Raw genomic sequence first — 20,038 nt, forward strand, 5'->3', positions numbered from 1 at the left:
TTTGCAAACTTCTGGTACTGTGATACTGTGCATCCTAAGTAGATGCCCTTCTGATTATTGTTTGCACCGGGAGGTCATTGAGGTCCCTATGAATAATCTTCTAGCTTTTCAAAAGCAGAATGAGACATAAGCCTAGCAACAATAAGTTCTGGAAGAAAAAGAAGAGGAAGGAGGAGGAGATGGAGAAAGTTCAAGTTTAGTTAAGAACATCTCCATGGTCTTTTTTTCTGTTAGGGTTCAACAAAAGCTGCCCAGCGTTGGCTCAGCTATATACATGTTTGGAATAAATAAAATAAAAGCAGCAGTATCAGGCATTTCTATCATAATGCAAAAGACGAGAAATCTAATTTAATATCCGCAGGTCAGAAAGTGCAGAAATTACGCTAGGGAAAACAGGGCTTGTTCCTGGCTGGTTTCAAGTCAAAAGGAAAGGAAAAGAAGAAAAAGCCAGCCTGCAGTTGATGTGGATCATTAAAATGCTGGTTGAAAGGATACGATTCTTTTTACATTGGGGCAGCAGTAAATTGAGCCTCTATTCTGTCTTTTCTGCACATTCTCTGTTTACACTCCCATTCCTTACCACCGCTCAAAAACACGTAAGACACACTATAAGCCTTTCCTCTGGGGAAGCAGAACCTGGCTGTGCTGTCTGTGTGTTTATTCTGCAGAGGTTAACTGCTTCCCCCCACCTCTGCCTCTGTATTTTATCTCTTCTGCAGCTCGAGTTCAGTGAAATACTGAACAGACAACTCTAGTCATAACATTTGGGCACTTGCCTTTAGCAGTGACTAATCCCCGGATTGATCTTTTCCAGCTGGAAGCTGAAATAACTACAGAATTGCAATGAGCTTTCTTTGGCATGAGGTCCAAAGCGGAAATGCTGAGTCAAAGACTTGTTATTCAAGAGGTGACCCTGAAGTTGCAACTTGGCCCTAAGTGGGGTCTGGCTTAACCTGCTGAGTTTTTCTTAGCCCTGCTTTTCAATGGAAAAATATGCTGTCCTGCCCTGTGTGTATATATCAGCACGTGGCAGCAGCTGGCTGACCTGTCTGGGCTCAGGAGCTAAGCACTGTCAGGCTTGGTTATCTTTTCAAAGGGAGTTCACCAGGAAATACTTAGGCTATGGCTAAAACTGGAAAGTTGGGGGTGAAAAAATCACAAATCGCTGCCCTGTTATTTCAAAAAACAAAAACAAAAGACCTCTGAATGTATTTGTCTCTAAAGTCACCAGGAGTCAAGTTTGATCTGTAAGAGATGCTATCTCCAGGCTAGTTTTAACTTCTTCTTTCCCACCATTCCAGTGGAGCTCTAAGGGCTGAAAGCATCCTTCTTTATATATATTTTTTATGCTCTTCCTCTGCTATGACCCTATACCCAGTGGTCCAGTCAGCATCCCAAAATACATAGTCCAATTGGCCATCTCACTTTGACACAAGTCCCCATCTCAGATCAGTATTTCAGGAGCTTCATAAGCAGAGAAAAATGATATTGTAGCCTTGAAAGCCCTTCTAGCTCACAGCATATTTGTCCTTTTAGCATATGTTTCTCTTCTTCCTTGTAGGCATGACCCCCTTGAGCCAGCATCCTCCCCTGAAGTCATTTCTGGCCTTACCTGTTTGCTATATCCTGCAAGACCAGGTACCTGCTCCGGCCTATGAAGAACAGTGAATAGAAGTTTGACTTTGTTTTTTCTTTTACAAAACTAGTTTTTGTTACTCTTTTATAAATATATGAAAGGTGTATGTTTGCATCCATGCAGTTACAGATCTAGGGGAGTCCACACTTCACTTTTGACAGAAGTCCCTCACTGTTGCTTTGATGCTGGAAGAGCCCAACTTCTAGGCACCTTTTTATGATGCCATTTTAAAAAGCACAGCAGAGCTAGTCCAAATTAGGTCTTGGCAATTCTAAATTTGTGACTTTTCTAAGGACAATTGCTATCAGAATCATGTTTACCAGTTCAGGTACAAGATGAACAGAATAGATCTGATCCTTTTTCTGTTTTGAAATATATTTCAAATATTCTAAAAACCCACTTGGTTGCATTTTAACTATTCTCTCTCTCTCCCCCCCCCCCAGGTTGGGCAGGATATGGCTTGAACTGTAGAGCTTAAACTAGTCTGCCAAGCAAGGCATGTTTAACATGCTTCCATAGCAACAGGTTATCTTATTCAAGCAGACACAATTCTTCTTTTCCTAGTGAATTCCAGTAATGGGCTCATTCTAGCACACTTCATTGGTGTCATCTGTCACACAGGCTCTTGTCTATAATGAATAGCCTTTTGATAGTTTAACTTTCTCTACATTCTAATGGAAGTGTAAATAAACAAGCAAGGAAACAAGCAAGTATTTGTACTCTTTGTTAGAAGAGTAGTTTGACATATAGCTCCAGTGACATTAAAGTAGAAAGTTGTAATGAGCTGGTTTGCATTGCTCCAAGATCCTCCATCCAAAAAGATGCTTATCTTCATTTCCGCATGCTCTGCTTTATTAAAAAATGTGCTTCTCATTTCCCAAATCCCTTGGCTGTACAGGTGGAGAGGATGAAAAATGAAATTTCATTTCCATAACTATTTCTGCCTCATTTGGGACCTTAAGCTGAATGCATCAGTACTTTAACATAAGCTTCTGCTTTTGATCATAACTTCTGTTCAATGTAGGTAAAGTTAGACGATGGCTTACATTATATCAACATAGTAGCAAAAATGAAATAAGCTATAGAAATTAAATATGAATGTTTATATCCACCAGCAGTACTTGCTGTATTAGACGTCTTATGAAATCATCCTCTACAAAAGTGCACTATGATGCAATTTCATGCATTTTTCATATCTTAAGGTAAAGATTAAGCCGTGACCAACTGAAGGAGGCGATGCTCATCTCCAATTTTCAGTCAAGGGAGCCTCTGTTGTCTAAGACACCTTCCAACATCATGTGGTCAGCATGAAAATATGGAACACTGTTACCTTCCCGCCAAAGTGGTACCTATTTATCTATTCATATTTTTATGCTTTTGAACTGCTAGCTTGGCAAGAGCTGGGGCAAGTAATGGTACCTCACCCTGTTGTGTGGCACTTGGGTCTCGAACCGGGGCTGTTGGCTTTCCAGTTGACATTACCAATCAGATACCCTATAGATGTGCTGCATGATAGCTCCTATCTTCTTCCACTACTATCACCATGCTTGGTATAGACTGTGGTTATCTATTCAACATTTTGGATGGTAACAAATATAATCCATTTGTAAAACACCATTCAAAATAAGATAATAGTACTTTTAAGGCTGTTGTCTTATGTATATGATTTGTGCATGAACCCATTAAATACCCTTATAGGAATGAATTTCTGAATAAATGTGTATAAATCTGGGTTGTACCACTGTGTGCTAAGAACTGTGTTATACTGAGATACATCAGTTACCTGTCTAATCAATGTTATTAACAGGAACTGTAGGTTTTCAGAACTTCAGAAAGGGCTTTTCTGTATGAAAGCACACGTTCTAACTCTAAAATCTTCCCTGACTGAAGGAGACATTGGATGCTAAAAAGAAAAGGAAATATTAATCTAAATGAAACACATCAGTCTAAATATCTAGTAGCTATCTTTTTTTAAAAAAAAAAACCAACCCATGAATTAATTAATTACTCTTTATGATTGTGTATTATCTGACCCATCCACTGCGATAATCAAGTTCTCAGATGATACAACTGTGGTGGGTCTTATTACAGGTGGGGATGAGACAGCATATAGGGCGGAGGTACAAAAACTATTCATATGGTGTAGTAACAACAACTTGCACCTAAACATCGGCAAGACGAAAGAGATGGTGTTAGACTTCCGGAGAAAAAAGGAGGAACCTGCCTCACTTTACATCAGAGAGAACTGTGTAGAGAGAGTTTCCTCCTTTAAATTTCTGGGAGTCTACCTCTGTGAAGATCTGACCTGGAAAGTTAACACAACTCAGGTGGCTAGAAAGGCCCAACAGAGGCTTCACTTTCTTAGGATCTTGCGGAAGAACAGGGTAGAACAACAGCTCTTTTATCGGTCTACTATAGAGAGCGTCCTCTTGTATGGTATTGTGGTTTGGTATGTTGGTCTGACAGCCGCGGACAGGAAAGTATTACAGAGGGTAAGTGAGCACAGCACAAGACATTGTGGGCTGTTCCCTGACACCACTGGATGACATCGCCAGGGCTCATTGCCTTGGAAGAGTGAGGAAGATTCTCAGGGATGACTCACACCCTGGACGGTATCTCTTTACTCTCCTACCATCCGGTAGGAGATACAGGAATATAGCCAGCCGTACCAACAGGCTGAAAAATAGCTTTTATCCGTGGGCTGTTAGGCTTTTAAATGGGACATAATCTTATGCAGAATTGACTTGGGAGGCCGGTGTGTGGTGTAGTTGGTTCACATGGTGTGGTAGGATGGAGGGTTTGTTGTCACTGTGTGTTGGGGGGAGAGAGCATGGGGGGGGAGGCTCAGCTAATCTCAATGTACACATGTTGTACTTTGACAATAAAGGTTTATTATTATTATTATAAAGGTTTATTATTAAAGCAGATCGCCCGTAGTGCTGTGATCTTTTCTGTTAGTTCTCACCATCCAGGCACACCTCATGCTGCTTCCAGACCAATCGTCTAAAGTGGGTTGCCCACTTCTCTCCAGCCATACTTGTAGTGCATGCAGAATGATGCAAAATAACTTCAAAATAGCATTTTTCTTCTTCCCTTGTATTTCCCAATATTTTCAGGAAGTTTAAAAGAGAATTTTGCTCGGCATTTTTGGACCAATATGGCTTCTTTACTTACCCAAATCTGCTTTCCGAGTGACGCTGACAGGCAACTTCAATTCGCTCCCCTAGAGTCCTTAAACTTTAAAACATTTGGACTGAGCAATCCTTCCATCAGAGCACGCTTTCAAACAGAGAACTATCCTCTCAAAATCTTTCAAAGGAGGGCCCTCCTCAATAAAATAGGACACCTGACAACAGTTATATGGTTGACTAGTAATCCAGGGGCAATTTCTTTGGAAGAACTCTCTAATTTTGCTAGGCATAACATCAAGGTAACTTTTGAAAAGTATATCCTTTTTCAGTTACCATAGCTTACCTCTCCTCTGGTGCAAGGCACTGCATCAGAATATCTGGACGTACAGAGAGCTCCCTCTTCGGTGTTATCATCTGGAAGCCCAAATGTAGCTGTGCAATTGACAGCAAAATATTTGTAAGGTCTCCAGGTCTGCCCATAGTTCTGGGACCTTTCCAGTATCATGGCTGCTGGGCGGGGTGACTTGAAGACTACAATGACATGGGTCAGATAGAACTCTGTTTCCAGATCCAGCCTGATTTCTTCCCTGTGCACCCCTTGTGCGGACTGCCACCAGGAACCAGGATGCAGGAAGAAGTCATCAGTCATTTCATCAGGAAGATGAGAGTTATTAGGCTGGTTGGCATTGCATTTGGTACACTTGGGCAATCCGCAGGAACCATGGTACAGGTTGTGCTCTGGATAAAAGCAGTAGAGTTCTGTGCTGTTCTGTCCACAAGTGGTAAGTGTCGTTGGTGTCCTGCCTGTTGCTAGATTTCCCACTGCAGGATTGCAGGAATGCCCATCACAACGGAAAGCTCGTGGCTTCGTTGAACCTGAAAGAACAGAGGGAAATCAAATGGGGGCTGTTAAAGAGAGTGGCTGATTTTGGAGTTTTGAAAATACTAAATTATTTGAAATTCTTTTTATTAAAAGCAGGGTATGTGATGCAAAATCAGTGGAGATACCTAATGAGAGTTAATGAGTAGAAATAATGAAGGTAACAAACAATTTTAAAAATCTGCAAGGTGTGAATAACTATTTTAGGGAAATTTGCTAATTGGGTGGTAGCACTCAGGTGTGGAGGATCCTGGATGAAGTGAATTATTTGGACCCTTTTCAGTCAGGGTTCATGTCATGTTACAGCACTGGTTCTTGTGGATGACCCGGGATGGAGGTGGTGGATCCATCCTGCCCTCCTGAATCTTTTAGAAGTGTTCAGTGACATCAGCCATGATTTCCTCGTGGACTGGCTCTTGAGATTGGGAGTGGAGGATGTGTTTTGTATTGATTCATCTTCTGGGGCTGGTTCCAGTCAGTGTTGATGGGGTGAAGGGAGGAGAGGTCAAGCCCTAGGCTTCTGAGGTTATGGGGTACTAAGGCTTGAGTCCTTTGCTTCTCCATTTTGGAAACTAAAGGAAAGAAAGGAACTAAAGGGGAAAAAAGCAAAGGACAGATTCGGGGTTTTTATCTATCATATATATGCCTATGCAATGCTTTTTTGTCATAGAACGCACTGGGACAGAGTTTTGGCACCTTTTTTCGACGGATTTTTCAAACTTTTGAAAATTTAATGTTTAGTCCATGTGGACTTGAATCGCCCTGTCGAACTAGAAGGTCAGCAGCAAAATCATTAAAACGGTGCATGCGGGCTTGCTTGTGTGTTGAGTCTGATGCATGCGTATTTTGTCCACACTGGTTGATAGCGCTGCTCGGCTTGTGATTGGTCGTGTGGTCGCGTGCTGAGTGCTTACTGCGGGTGGCGACCGTTATGTTTTGTTATACAACTGACATGTGTGGGTGTGTGTACAGTGATGGACCACGTGCGAAAGGTAAATAATTTCTTATTTTAAAACATCGTTGGTGAATTGAAAACCTTTTAAATTTTTAGTGTAAAAGTGTGACCCCAAATTCAAAAATGGGAAAAAAATACTTCTCAACCACCGGTCCTGCTAAGAGCTGAATATATAATTTTTAAAATAAAAGATTAACAATATGTGAGTTCTGGCATCTTTTTTCTTACAAAAAAGCACTGTGTATGTGTATGTAGTTTTTTTTCCTTTAGTTTCTCCGTGTGTGTGTGTGTGTGTGTGTGTGTGTGTGTGTGTATCAGGTGCAGTAAAATAGTTAAGCTGCAGGCCAATCAAAACTGGCAGCAATGTGTTGATTTTAATTCAGATTATTACTTCCATTAAATTGTGTTGAGCATAAAAGACCAGTCAGTTCTGTGATGGTTCTTATTACTTATATGGATGAGTGCAGAAAGAGAAGAAGAGATAGAAAATTAGGACATACCTATTACTGATTCCAGTAAAGGAGAATATTTGTAGTTCAGGGTTGAAATGAGGGTTCCTTGATGTTCTTTGAGCTTGGTTGTTTTCTTGCAAACATTTCATTACCCAAACCAGGGAACACCACCAATGCTAGTGATTAGACTAGATAGTGCTAGACTAGACTACATTAAACTAGTACTGATGTTACTTGATTTGGGTAATGAAATGTCTGCAAGAAAACAGCAAAGCTCAGAGAGCACCAAGGATCTCTGATTTAAATCTACTCATTTCCAGAAATTAATGAGCCTATTGTATTTACAAAAGATTCCTTGAGAAAACAGTAAATAAGCACTTTAAGAGTAGCAGATTGGGGAAAAATGTATATGGAGAAGAACAGATTCCATAGTTTGGCTTGTGCAAATGGAAATCTTCTTTGTGATCTTCTGATTTGAGAGTTAAAGCCATTATGGGTGAGTAAGATACATTCCATATCCACAAGGATCAACCCAACAGAAACCTTTGCAACCAAATTTGTTTCACAAGCAAACCTGCCTAGGTATTAATAAGAATTATCAGAGGCAAGAGATGAATGGAGGTGAAAGTGATGAAGGTACATGTTTCACCACTTAAAACCAGCAAACAAGCAAGCCAACTTTTCCCAACCCCAGTTCTTATAGATGAGATCAGAAAACCTTTCCCCTCTTCCTTAAGTTTCCTAGCTTTACCTTGTAAAACATATAGAGTCAGTTTGGTTTAGTTAAGGCACCAGGCTAGAAATCAAGAAACTGAATTCAGGTCCCATCTAAGCCATGAAAGCCAGCTCAGTGACCCTGAGCCAGTCACTCAAGAAGGTAAGGGGCAAATGACTTCTGGGGAAAAAACATGTCAAGAAAACTGCAAGGACTAATCCAAGTGCCACCAGGAGTCAAAAACTAACTTGAAGGCACAGGACAAAAAATAAGTAAATAGTTCCTCTGTTGAACTGTTGGGTGGTTAAGAACAGCAGCAGAAAATATGATAAATAAACACAGGGAAAGTTGATTGCGGGGGAAGGGTTGGTTCAAATTGTTGGGTTAAGAGCCTCACATTGGAAAAAATCAATGTGATTGCTTGGCTTCCCAATCAGACAGCCCATCCGTCACTCACTTATTCCCTGAAATATGGGGTCACAGCCATGGGGCAGTATGAAGGGACAGAAGCAACTTGGGACCTAGCCTGAATACCAAATGGGGCTCTGAATAATTCATAGAAAGGATAAACAATCAAGATTGCAGTGCATTTTTTTTCCTCTGGGCCCCAGGTGCTGCATGTCATTGAGAATTTGGCTCTTGATTGATGGGTTTTTCAATAATCCCTGCTCCTTGGCTATTTATGTATTTATTCCACAGTCCCCAGGGGGCTGTTCAGAGAGGTGGCTGTTTGCTGGAGGTGGCTTGATTAAAGAGTGGCTCCACTGAGGGTGAGCCACACAGCTGGAAAAACAAAACTGGGCAACCTCTTCCATGGGTGATGGCTGAATCAGACAATTCCAGTGGACATTAAATGTTAACTAGTAAATAGGTGATGTATTATCCTTCTTGAAATCATATGTAAAACAACTGGAAAACAAATGAACAATTGGAAAAGAAAGCTGAAATTTTCTCACTGAATTCAGAGATGTATGCAATCATCACCGGTGTAGGACCCTACAAAAAAATTTTCAGCAGTCATCAAGTGTAATTTTGCAACACTTGTTTTATTTTTCTTCAATGAAAGAACCATTTGGTTTTGTAGGGTTCCCCCACCCTTCATTGTTGAGTACATTTCTCCAGATGATGCTGTCATGTAAGAAAATGATTTTTTTTAAAAAAGTGGCCTGACTATTATTGTACAGTCTCTGTTCTTTTGTGTTGGTTTTCATGAGAATGTCTATTGTCATTGTGTTTTAAATTTATAAGCAAATCTTCCAGCTGACTCTAGATGCATTTGCACTACAGGTTTACAACTTGGGTGTTGTTTTAAAAATCCTGCCTTTATAATGTCCTATACTTGCTAGGTTTTGGAGAAACTGCTAGACAATATATAGCAACAGCAATAACATTTAGACTTACATACCACCCCATAGTGCTTTACAGCACTCTCTGAGCGGCTTACAGAGTCAGTATATTGCCCCCAACAATCTGGGTCCTCATTTTACCGGCCTTGGAAGGATGGAGGGCTGAGTCAATCTTGAGTCAGTCAGGATCAAACTGCTGGCAGTGAGCAGTGAATTAGCCTGCAGTATTGCATTCTAACCACCGCACCACCACATATGACTGTCAGGACCCACCTCAATCCACATTTTAGGAAATAAGAACTCTTGGATGCAAGTTTAGTCCAAAAGGAAAATGTTTACTAGGATGGAATCGATTGTGGGAATACAAGACGGAATCTAACAAAAGTTACATTTCAATCCTATATAAAGCATTCCCATTTCAGCCCCTCCCCTCATCCATTTGGTCAGGCTGTCATCAGTTGCTAGGTGTCAGGTCCTTCCATGGGAAAGGGAACTCTCCTTGGATTTTATGGTTATTGCTTTCCTTTTCAGTTGTAAATGAAGATACAATCCAGACCTGTCTGTCCCCCTCCTTCCCCCAGTTAAAACATCCCCTGTTGTTTGAAAATCGCTTTAGTAACCATCCTCTCCCCCCCCCCTTGGAGAGATGGCAGAATCCCCAAAAATAGCACGTTGTTCTACCTATACAATTATGAAATGTGATATAAATGGATTCTGACAATGACTGTGCACAAAGTTAAACATTTCAGAGAATAGTATTCTCTTGAATTATATATCTAGTACATGGAACTTGATAACTGGACAATATAAATGGTTTTTCTGAACTATTACTGTAACTAAAAGACTGATATTGGAACATTGGAAAGATAAATATATGTCTCCATTTACTCCATGGATTGAAAGCTTGATTTCACTTGCTCCTTGTAAGTGGATTGCCTAGACTTTGTATGGATAAATACAACGAAATAGGAGATTCATTTACACAAAATACAGCAGATTTTAAAGAGCATGATAGTTATATAATTGTACCCAGGGCTTTTTTTTCTCATAGAACGCTTAGAACGGAGTTCCGGCACCTTTTTTGGATGGAACCTTGTAGAGTAGGCAAGGCGGGTCGTATGACATATGTGAGTTCCGGCACCTTTTTCTTTTACAAAAAAAGCACTGATTGTACCAGAAGTGTGTGTGTATATATATGCATATATACTTGCAGAATGTTTGCATTAATTATATACAGAATTGTAAGTCTATACTTCTATATATAATTAATGTTACAATATGTAATATACTTTATATTTTGCTTTTTTCCCTGTTATTCTTTACTCTTTAAGCACCTGTTATGCATTTTCTATTAAGTCTGTACTTTTACTTTGTATCTTTTGTTATTATTTTTAAAAGCAATATTATTTATATTAAAAAGTAAGCCCACTTATGGGTACTGCTGTATTTCAGATGTGCTTCTTAGATTCTCCTAGTCTTGCTATTTGGAATTTAGTATATTGCAATTGTATCAATGCACTGAAGTTAATTTAAAATTTAAAAGAATAACCTAAAGGGAATCACATCAGAAGAAAAAGTAGGTAAATATGAATGAACTGTAGGTATATAGGTACCGTGTGCAACTCAGTTCTTGTAAAGGAGAAACAAATGTCGAAGGGGTCCAATCAGGCAAATGGAAAGACTACACTGTCTCTCACTCACTCACTCATCCATCTAGAATGCACAGGTGAGAGGTGTACAGGTAGAACTGCCAGGGAGGGAAGCAGACCAGGATGGGAAGAACCATGTAACAGTGTAGAATCACAATGGCACAGATCTGATTTGGGAAAAGAGCAGAGACAGATGTGACATATAGCTAGAATGCCAACTTTTTAATTCTTATCCACTGAAGATGAATGTCGAGAAAATAAATGAGATACTTCAAAGCTGCTACTATGGAATTTCAACTCCTATCTATAATTATAGCTACTTGGGGTACAGAGTGCTCCAGGACCACTTATCCACGTTGAAACTGCTTACCCTGGATGTGCCCGTACATAATAACATTTGGCAAATAAACATCCCTCCCCCAGAGGTAAGTATTGTTTTATGGAGCTTTTCCCTTGTAGAACTGGCTCTCCTCAGAAATAAGCAGCTAATGTTTAGAAAATTAGTGAAAACTTTTTAGTATTTAAAGAGGCATTCAGGATTGAGATGTGGAAGATGTATGTAGCTAGGAAGTACAGGGGTGCTGTTCATGAAATGGTCACAATTATGGTTATTTTCTTCATTACGCTAATTAGATTTTATGTATGGCGTAGTTTACTGCATACCACTTATATAAGCAGCTTCACTTTTTTTATTGAAGTGTATATAAAAGCACTTGTAATAGAAGCGGATTGGAAAACTTCCTAGAGAATAAGATTATCAGGGCTTCTCATCAGGATGGTTTTATTGTGCGGCAATGTTGGTGGAAAACGTGAGGGACAGTTATGTCCTCATGTCCTATGTATGAGCTTCCTATTGGCAGAGCCCTTGAAGAAAACAAAACTGTTGGCCTGAACCTGCATTGCTTTGCTTATTTTCTTATGTTCTCTGATTAAATCACATTCTCTGCTGCAATCTAATTTGCCCTTTGGTTTTCAACCGGGTCCAGCAGAGCTTTTCATATATCTCATTGGCCCCCTTCTGTGTTCCTAATTGGGATGGGAGGGAGAATATAATCACTGTAACTAAACTATTTTGACTACCCTGAGACAGCAATGCGACTTAGTGTTCTGCGAAAAGTTGCAATGTTATAGTGGAGCCTCATTAATATTATCTTTTTGAATGTAATCAACTTCAGTGCTTTAGTATTACTATTCATCTCCATTATCAACAAATAAACAGATCAAGTTCTCAAACTGAGGACTAATGAGATCAGGAAACAGAACCCCAATGAAAAGGTAAGCATGGATTTAATAATAATAATAATAAACCTTTATTGTCAAAGTACAACATGTGTACATTGAGATTAGCTGAGCCTCCCCCCCCCCCGTGCTCTCTCCCCCCAACACACAGTGACAACAAACCCTCCATCCCACCACACTATGTTAACCAACTACACCACACACCGGCCTCCCAAGTCGATTCTGCATAAGATTATGTCCCATTTAAAAGCCTAACAGCCCACGGATAAAAGCTATTTTTCAGCCTGTTGGTACGGCTGGCTATATTCCTATATCTCCTACCGGATGGTAGGAGAGTAGAGAGATACCGTCCAGGGTGTGAGTCATCCCTGAGAATCTTCCTCACTCTTCCAAGGCAACGAGCCCTGGCGATGTCATCCAGTGGTGTCAGGGGACAGCCCACAATGTCTTGTGCTGTGCTCACCACCCTCTGTAATACTTTCCTATCCGCGGCTGTCAGACCAGCATACCAAACCACAATACCATTTGAGAGGACGCTCTCTAGACTGGTAAAAGAGGGTCATTACCTAGACCACAGGTCTGCAAACCACGGCTCCGGAGCCGCATGCGGCTCTTTCAGCCGTCTCCTGTGGCTCCCAGTCCTCTGCCATGTGCAGTCCAAAAAAAAAAAAGTGGGACTAAAAAAGTTCAACCAATCAATTCAAATATGCAGGGTAGGTACATATCTCACCTTGGCTCCACTCTTCAGTCCAACCCTGTTCTGTGCATGTGCGCATGTACGCGCATGTGCACACATTTTTTTTGCGGCTCCCAGTTTTTCCTTTTGTGAGGGAACCGGTTCCGAGTGGCTCTTTCACTGTTTCAGGTTGCTGACCCCTGACCTAGACTATTAAGCATCACAAGCACATACATCGTATTTAGAAACATTATGTGCTGTCCATTCTGAAAAGTATGCCCTGCACTTGCAGGAAAACACTAGAGGGGGAAAAAAGTATTATTAAAGCAATAATACACTTGGTTTGGTTTTTCTGGATCAGTATGATGTGGAGTTCCAGTGAATAGTTTATAGCCTAGCATTATATAGAAACCCATAGCTTCATTCAAAATACTACAACATTGTTCTGTATATAAATCCAGCTAATGGATGGTGTTACTGGGGTCATCAGAGACCCCATAGAATTTTATCCCCCTGCCTAAATTTTAACCCAGGATTAAAACTGTCCACCAGCTTTGTCTGTACACATGCAATCCTGTCTTTATGTTTGCTATTAAACCAATTAGAACAGCTCAAATTTGCATGATTTTTGCGGGAATGGGATAATGGGATCCACTTGTCTTTTTGTTGTTATTGTACAAGTCTGACACCCTGGTGAAACACACACACCAGTAAGGACTGCTGTGCCCACAAATTTGTTTTGAATTACAGACCTGAACAGAGCTTGTGTTTCCTTCATACAAACATCCGTACACAGCTCTCCTGAGCTTTTGAGCAATGTAAAATAGTGAGGAGTGGTAGTGTTTTATTTAAATAAATACAAGTTGGAAATCTTCTCTGGATATTATGTAGATATCTAGCAAGAGTTCCAGTTTTATTTTCTGCCCAGTCTTTGTTATGAGATGATAGGGGAAGATTGCAAACTAATAGAGTGGGTCAATATAACTTGGGCTTCCTAGTTTTTTTCAAATCAATCGCCTTTACCAAATAAGATTGATGGACAACATGAACAATTCTTAAGGATTCTTCAGACTGAGGCAACAAGAAGAATAAGGTGTCAAGAGTTATTCTGGCTGCTTTATTTTTGCAGATGCTGTCCAGAGTGCATGAAGACTAAACACTGACCTTTGCTCCAAGAGGACCTTGAATGAGGCAAGGGGCTGTGAAGGTCACCTGTGCTATCAAAATATAGGCTGCCTCCATTGCCCCTTCATCTCAGAATCAGGTACTAAGAGGGGAGAAGGAGAAAGGAAAGAATCAAGGGCAGATTCCGTCCTTCCTACCTTAGATGCTAGGTCTTACTGGGTCAGCTGTATGTTGCAATTTGACCACAAGATAATTTTACAAGATCTGTAAACCAAAAGCCAAATTATCAAACCTTTGCTTCCCTTGACAAAATGGGAAGTCAGGTCAGTGGAGTTCTTAGTCATGCCAAACAATAAAGCTACATTCAGCCAATTATAGCCTTCAGGTTTTTCATATCAGTGTGGGATAGTTGAAGATAGATAGGGCAGAGACAAAACAAGCTTCCTCCTCCTTCCTTGCATGGGATTTTGCAATGCTTTAACAAATAAGAATTTGTGAACATCTGGATTGGCAGCAGAAAGAGGAACAAAAAAAAGAAGCAACAATATCTTAATTCTGTCACGCCCGTAAGAAATCAAGCTAAATATTGCTAGGTTTTTCTATTACAGTAATGTCCAAACTGCATTATATCAGATGTCCGCTGCTTTATTGAACAAATGTGATAGCCAGGGACTTTGGTTTTCTATAGTGATTCTTATTGGACCAAAATCTTTATTGAAACTTATTGAGGGCTGTTGTGGTGGAAAGGACAAAGAGCAAGACACAAATCTGGATTAAATTGTTGAACTGAAATGGAACTTGCATATTACATATTTGCAGTGTGCCATGTAGGCTTTTGGATGCCTATGTAGGCTTTTGGATCTGAGAGTCAACAGTTCCCTCCAGCCATTTTTCAATGCTTTCATTATTATTTGATTAGTAGGGAATCTTAGCAAATCATATCTGAATCATTAGGCAGGCTCTATGGCTTTCTAGGGTGACAGATCTTTGGCTGCCATTCAAAGGAACTAGTACATTGTACTTGGACATTTTTTTTACAACAGAGCCAGAAAATCCTGGTCTGAAATCTGTGGCACTATCCAGCTATTATTACATGAAGGTTTATCCTGAGAAGGGGTTTTGCTCTGCCAGATGGCAGCAATCTACCAGCAGTGCTCATCAAGCTCCACAGCATTCCTTAAGAATCTGGCCTTACAAAATGGTTTTCTTGCAATCTCATGGGATCACAAGATTTTTTTTGCAAAAAGTTAGCAATCTTGCATGAGGTCTCACAAGATTTTGGCCAGGTAGAAGCCCTTGGGCCATTGTGTTATTCTATCTACAACAATCCCAAAGACTGGAAAGGGTTGCTGATTGAGGTATCCAGCTGCCCATCCCTTCCCAAACAGGAAGATTGTTGCATGTTAAATGTGTTCTAAGAGGAACATGTCACTGGATTATATGTTACATCATTGGGAACGGCTGAAGGCAACACTCAGCCCACTGAAAACACACTCCGGTGCAGATTGAAGGGGGAAAGGTCCTGTCTCTATGGAGATGAGCTATCTTTGATTCCTACCCACTCATTTTCAATGGATAGCATTACTGGCCAGTTTGGAAAAGGTTGTTATCAAAACTGCTTCCAGCCAGCAGAGAAGTGGAATGGGCTCTTTATGTGACAGTTTCCTTAACCCCGTAGTAAGGGAAAGATCTGGTAGAAAAGCACATGTTTTCCATGCAGACAACCTCCAATGCAGTCCCAATGTTGTAAGTATACCTGGGAAAGATTCCTATGCAAAACCTGGAAAAGCCTTTGCCCAGTCAGTTGCTAAAGCACAGTGTCACATGTTTGATTTCACTTGGTGCAATGTGTGAATCCCGCTATTATGCCTTGTAAACCATAATTTGTGGCTTAGCATGTTGTATGAATGTAGGCAATGATGATTAACTTAATAAATCATTGTTAAGTAATCCATGGCTTAACAATGACTTTTTAAGCCTGATGTGTCTTCTAAATCAGTGTCTTCTAAGGAGATCTTCTGTCTCAAGAAATGAAGCCTTATACTTTGGTGGCACTAGACGGCTGTCTGCACATAGATGGCTTTGTCTCAAACTGGCTGTTAGAAACACATCTCTAATCCTTATGCTGGGAGGATAGTTTAGAATATAAATTTGTTCTTCTAAAAGTCTTTCTAAAGGTATTTTTGTTGAAAAACCAAGGGGGCACTTTTACATAAAATGAACAATTTGATTCAGATTTGATATATCCATCCCCATTCTTCTATGTACCTCTCATGCCTTATTCCACTTGCACTTTGCGTCAGGTGTTGTACAGAAATGTTGAGCATACAGCTGCATACACATAACCACCCCAAAATTACATTCATATTCAGTACATGAAATAAAGTAGCTCATTTCCAGAATATGAAACCTTAACATCCAAACCGGCATTGACATCGTACATTTTATCTCCTGCCCCCCCCCCCGCCGCCCTTGAAAATTAGGCAAAACTAAACATTCTTTCCCCTGACACTTTACAATAAATTGTAAGAACTGGAAATTTATGACTCACTTTTCTGGTTTTAAAACAAGGACAAGAGCTATTATATATAATAAGTAAATTTCATCAGTTTGTAAATGCACAGATCTAAAATGAGGGTGAATGGAGACTTTGACTGATTTACCAAACTCAAATTGAGTAAGAAAAGCTTTTTTAACCCTCGTCTGAAGCATTTGCCGCTGAAACGCCTTTACCGCTTATTTCTGCTTACCTGCTCCAAGCTGGGCAAAAATAACATACTCCAGGAACACGATCAGCGTCAAGCTTTTATGTTGCGCGACTCCGTCTAGGAAATCCATCTTCGCCACCGACGTGAGGTCGCAAAACAGTAATTAAGGCTATTTTACATGTCTGGTGCCGACTCAACCTTTTGCAGGAAACAGAAAACAAACCTCCAACCCCTCGTAATTTATTCGGATGGTTCTGGGACTGCCGGGTTTTCGCCCTGTCATTTCTCTTTAAGCTCCCACCCCCTTTTCCTTTCCCAAGGGGGTCGCCTTTCCCAAGCCGCCGCGCTCTCTCGCTGCGTGTCAGTCCCGACCGTCCATCGCCGGCCAAGTAGCTCAATCTCCGCTGGCGGCTTAGAGGGGGGAGAACCCCCTCCCCTCCCCTCCCCCGGCTCGACCCTCCGGAGACTCGGCGAAAGTCGCGCGGGATTGGCAAAGGCGGCGGTGCAACCAGCAGGCGCCAAGATCGCTGCTGCTCCTTCTTCTTCTCCTCCTCCTCCTCCTCTTCCTCCTCCGCCGACCTTTCGGGTCCAAAACACGCGTCGCCGTCATTCGGTCTCCGCGTCCGGAGCTTCCGATTCCACCCCGGGATCTCTTATCCTGGGTTTGGGTTCTTTCGTCTCCCCTCTCCCCTGCTCGGATCGACCTACTCCGGATCACCTAGCGTAGGGATCTTCAAACTTGGCTACTTTGAAGACTTGTGGAGTTCAACTCCCAGAATTCCCCAGCCAGCTATGGCTGGCTGGGGAATTCTGGGAGTTGAAGTCCACAAGTCTTCAAAGTGGCCAAGTTTGAGGACCCCTGACCTAGCGAGTGTGCATTCCGGGGCAAAGCTGCCTTCGTGTTGGGCGCTGCTTCGCTCCTTTACTCCGAGGCAGCAGGCCGGGGGGAGGCAGGGGGGGAAACGAGGGGGTTGCTCAGGCGGAAACCCCAGGGCGGTAGTTTGCCGGAGGATCCGACGTTGCGCGGCCCGGCGCTTGTCTCTAGCAAAATCAGACGACGACCAGGGCATCCTCGTCGTCGCCGCCGCCGTTCATTGTCTCTTCCTTCCAAGGAAATAGCGGACAGATAGCCCCACCAGTAGAAGAGGGATTGAAGGGCCTGAGGCATTGAGCAGGGCCAGGGTTGGACTAGATGACCTACATGGTCCCTTCCGATTCTGTTATTCTATGGTTCTATAAGGGTCTCCTGCTTGAGCAGGGGGGGTGGACTAGATGACCTCCGAGGTTCCTTCCAGCTCTTCTTTATTTTGTGATTCCACTCCCTTTCTGACTTCGTAGAGGAAGCAGAAGTCCGCGATAGCATCTCACGCTCCCTTCACCTGTCCGCCCCTCGGTGGGACCCGATTCGACCAAGCACGTAGTTTAGATCCCCTTCCTCGCCCTGTCCCGCCACAACCAGGGCTAATCGTTTGCCTCGGGCAATAGTCACGCACTCTTTAGTCATCGTGGGCATTGTGTGTCGGAGGTGTGTGTGTGTGTGTGTGTGTGTGTGTAGGGGAGGTGATGGACACATTCTCTTCACTCTTGAAGGCTTTCATCAGACCCGAGAAAGGGGCCGAGGAGGCGGAAGAACGAGCCTGCCCAAACGCAAGGGCGACGGAAAAGGGCGCCCTCCCTCGAATCTTCTTCCCGTCGCTTATGGATGGTGCGTTTAAACTCGGTTATTTCTAATGAGAGTCGAGCAAGGATTCCCGCCACCAGAATCTACCCCTCTGGTTGGAGCTGACTTCGCCCACCGGGAGAGGGAGGGGGAGGATGGACGGCACCGCGCCCATGCTCTAGCTCAGGGGTCTTCAAACTTGGCCCTTTTATGACTTGTGGACTTCAACTCCCAGAATTCCTCAGCCAGCTTATGCTTATGCTGGCTGAGGAATTCTGGGAGTTGAAGTCCACAAGTCATAAAAGGGCCAAGTTTGAAGACCCCTGCTCTAGCTGCCCGGGTCCCTGCCTCTTGCCCGCCGCTGAAGTTTGGCGGCGATGCTTTTTCTCGCCTGTCTCTGCAGCGCCCTCTTTCGGACTACACGTCCCATCACTCCCAATCGCGAGCCGAGGGAGGTCGGGATGGGACAGAGAAAGGGAAAGGGAGGGGGGGTGTTTTCGTGGCCTTGCTAGAATTATGGACCACTCCCGTTCGGTGTAGGGCAAGGGTAGGCAACCTCGGCTCTTTTATGACTCATGGACTTCAACTCCCAGAATTCCTGAGTCAGCTATGCTGACTCAGGAATTCTGGGAGTTGAAGTCCATGAGTCATAAAAGAGCCGAGGTTGCCTACCACTGGTGTAGGGGCTTCGGCCACTTAAGGATGGCACCGATTAAAGGGAAAGTTGCCAGTAGAGAAAACGATAGATTTCCAACTACGATTTGCGCCTCGATCAAGATGAGTATGAGTACAGAATAAAGGAAAACAGTGGCTTTGGGCCCTGCAAGGTACAAGGTGACAAATTCCAGTGTTCTGTTTTTCTTTTGTTTCTCCGGCTCAATTATAACTCGCTTTCTGCTAAAGTTGGTTCTACCAGGTGGGTGGGAATTTTATTTCCAGTTGGTCTCCCTTGGTTTCCCTTTAATCAACATTATCCTTAAGTGATTGAGATCTATTACGTTTTTTAAAAAAATTTTTTTTTTCATTTGCTTTTCTACTTAAAAAGCATTCAGTATGGTTTTACAATGTTATAAATAATAATTGAAATTTGGTAAAGGCCAAAGGTTTTATTCTGTATATTCAAAAGTGCAACTACGACAGAATGTAGGTGTCAGTACGCATCATGGAAAAATCCTTTGAAAGTTAAATACCAGTTTTCTTCCACACCTTCACTGGTTTTAAGTTTACTTTTGAACTTCATTTTGAGTTTTGCAAGGCTCACGTGGCCTGAATCTGTAAAGAGGCCCTTCTAATTTGGGAGTTTGCCTTTTTAATTTCATACTCCACCCACCATGAGCTGGATGCATTTAGGTAGTTCACAGGAGAGCAGAAATTTCCATGCGGTTATATTTCCTAATGTAACTAGGACTCAAGGTATTCTGCCTATGATTCAAGGATACTGTAGTAAAACTTCCATCAATTTTAACGGAATAGCAGAGTTGGAAGGGACCTTGGAGGTTTTTTAGTCTAACCCCCTTCCCAAGCAGGAGACCCTATACCAGACATGTCAAACACAAGGCCCGGGGGCCAGATCCAGCCCGTGAAGTGGTTTCATGCGGCCCGCGAAGCCATCCTGGAAACAGTGAGGGAATGGCCCCCAATGCCTTGGCCCTGGCCCAGAGACCCTCCTTCTGCCAGAGACCCTCAGATCTGTCCCACTCCTGCCCAGGCCCCCATAGGCACCCTTGATGCGAACAATGTAGAGCTGGCCATGCCCACCCAGTAGGCCATACACAGTCTAGTCACGCCCACCCAGTAGGCCACGCCCACCCTGGCCATACCCACCTGGCCCCTTGAGGGCAACCACAATGCTGATGTGGCCCTCAA

At 42.4% G+C, this 20,038-nt stretch overlaps 1 protein-coding gene across 1 annotated transcript in view; it reads right to left on the bottom strand.

Moving 5' to 3' along the window:
- Positions 1 to 16,910, bottom strand: part of LOC310635175 (netrin-4-like) — a 57,745-nt gene extending 40,835 nt beyond the window's left edge. Inside the window, exons 1-2 of the mRNA XM_083353834.1 lie at positions 16,555 to 16,910; positions 5,111 to 5,643 (exon numbers count right to left, since the gene is read on the bottom strand). Coding sequence (XP_083209960.1) covers positions 5,111 to 5,643; positions 16,555 to 16,642 — 621 coding nt within the window. The 5' untranslated portion in view covers positions 16,643 to 16,910. The remainder of the gene's footprint in view (positions 1 to 5,110; positions 5,644 to 16,554) is intronic.
- Positions 16,911 to 20,038: the final 3,128 nt, after the last annotated feature.

This window comes from Vipera ursinii (assembly GCF_947247035.1).
Source record: "Vipera ursinii genome assembly, chromosome: 2".
In the NCBI taxonomy this organism is placed as follows: domain Eukaryota; kingdom Metazoa; phylum Chordata; class Lepidosauria; order Squamata; family Viperidae; genus Vipera; species Vipera ursinii.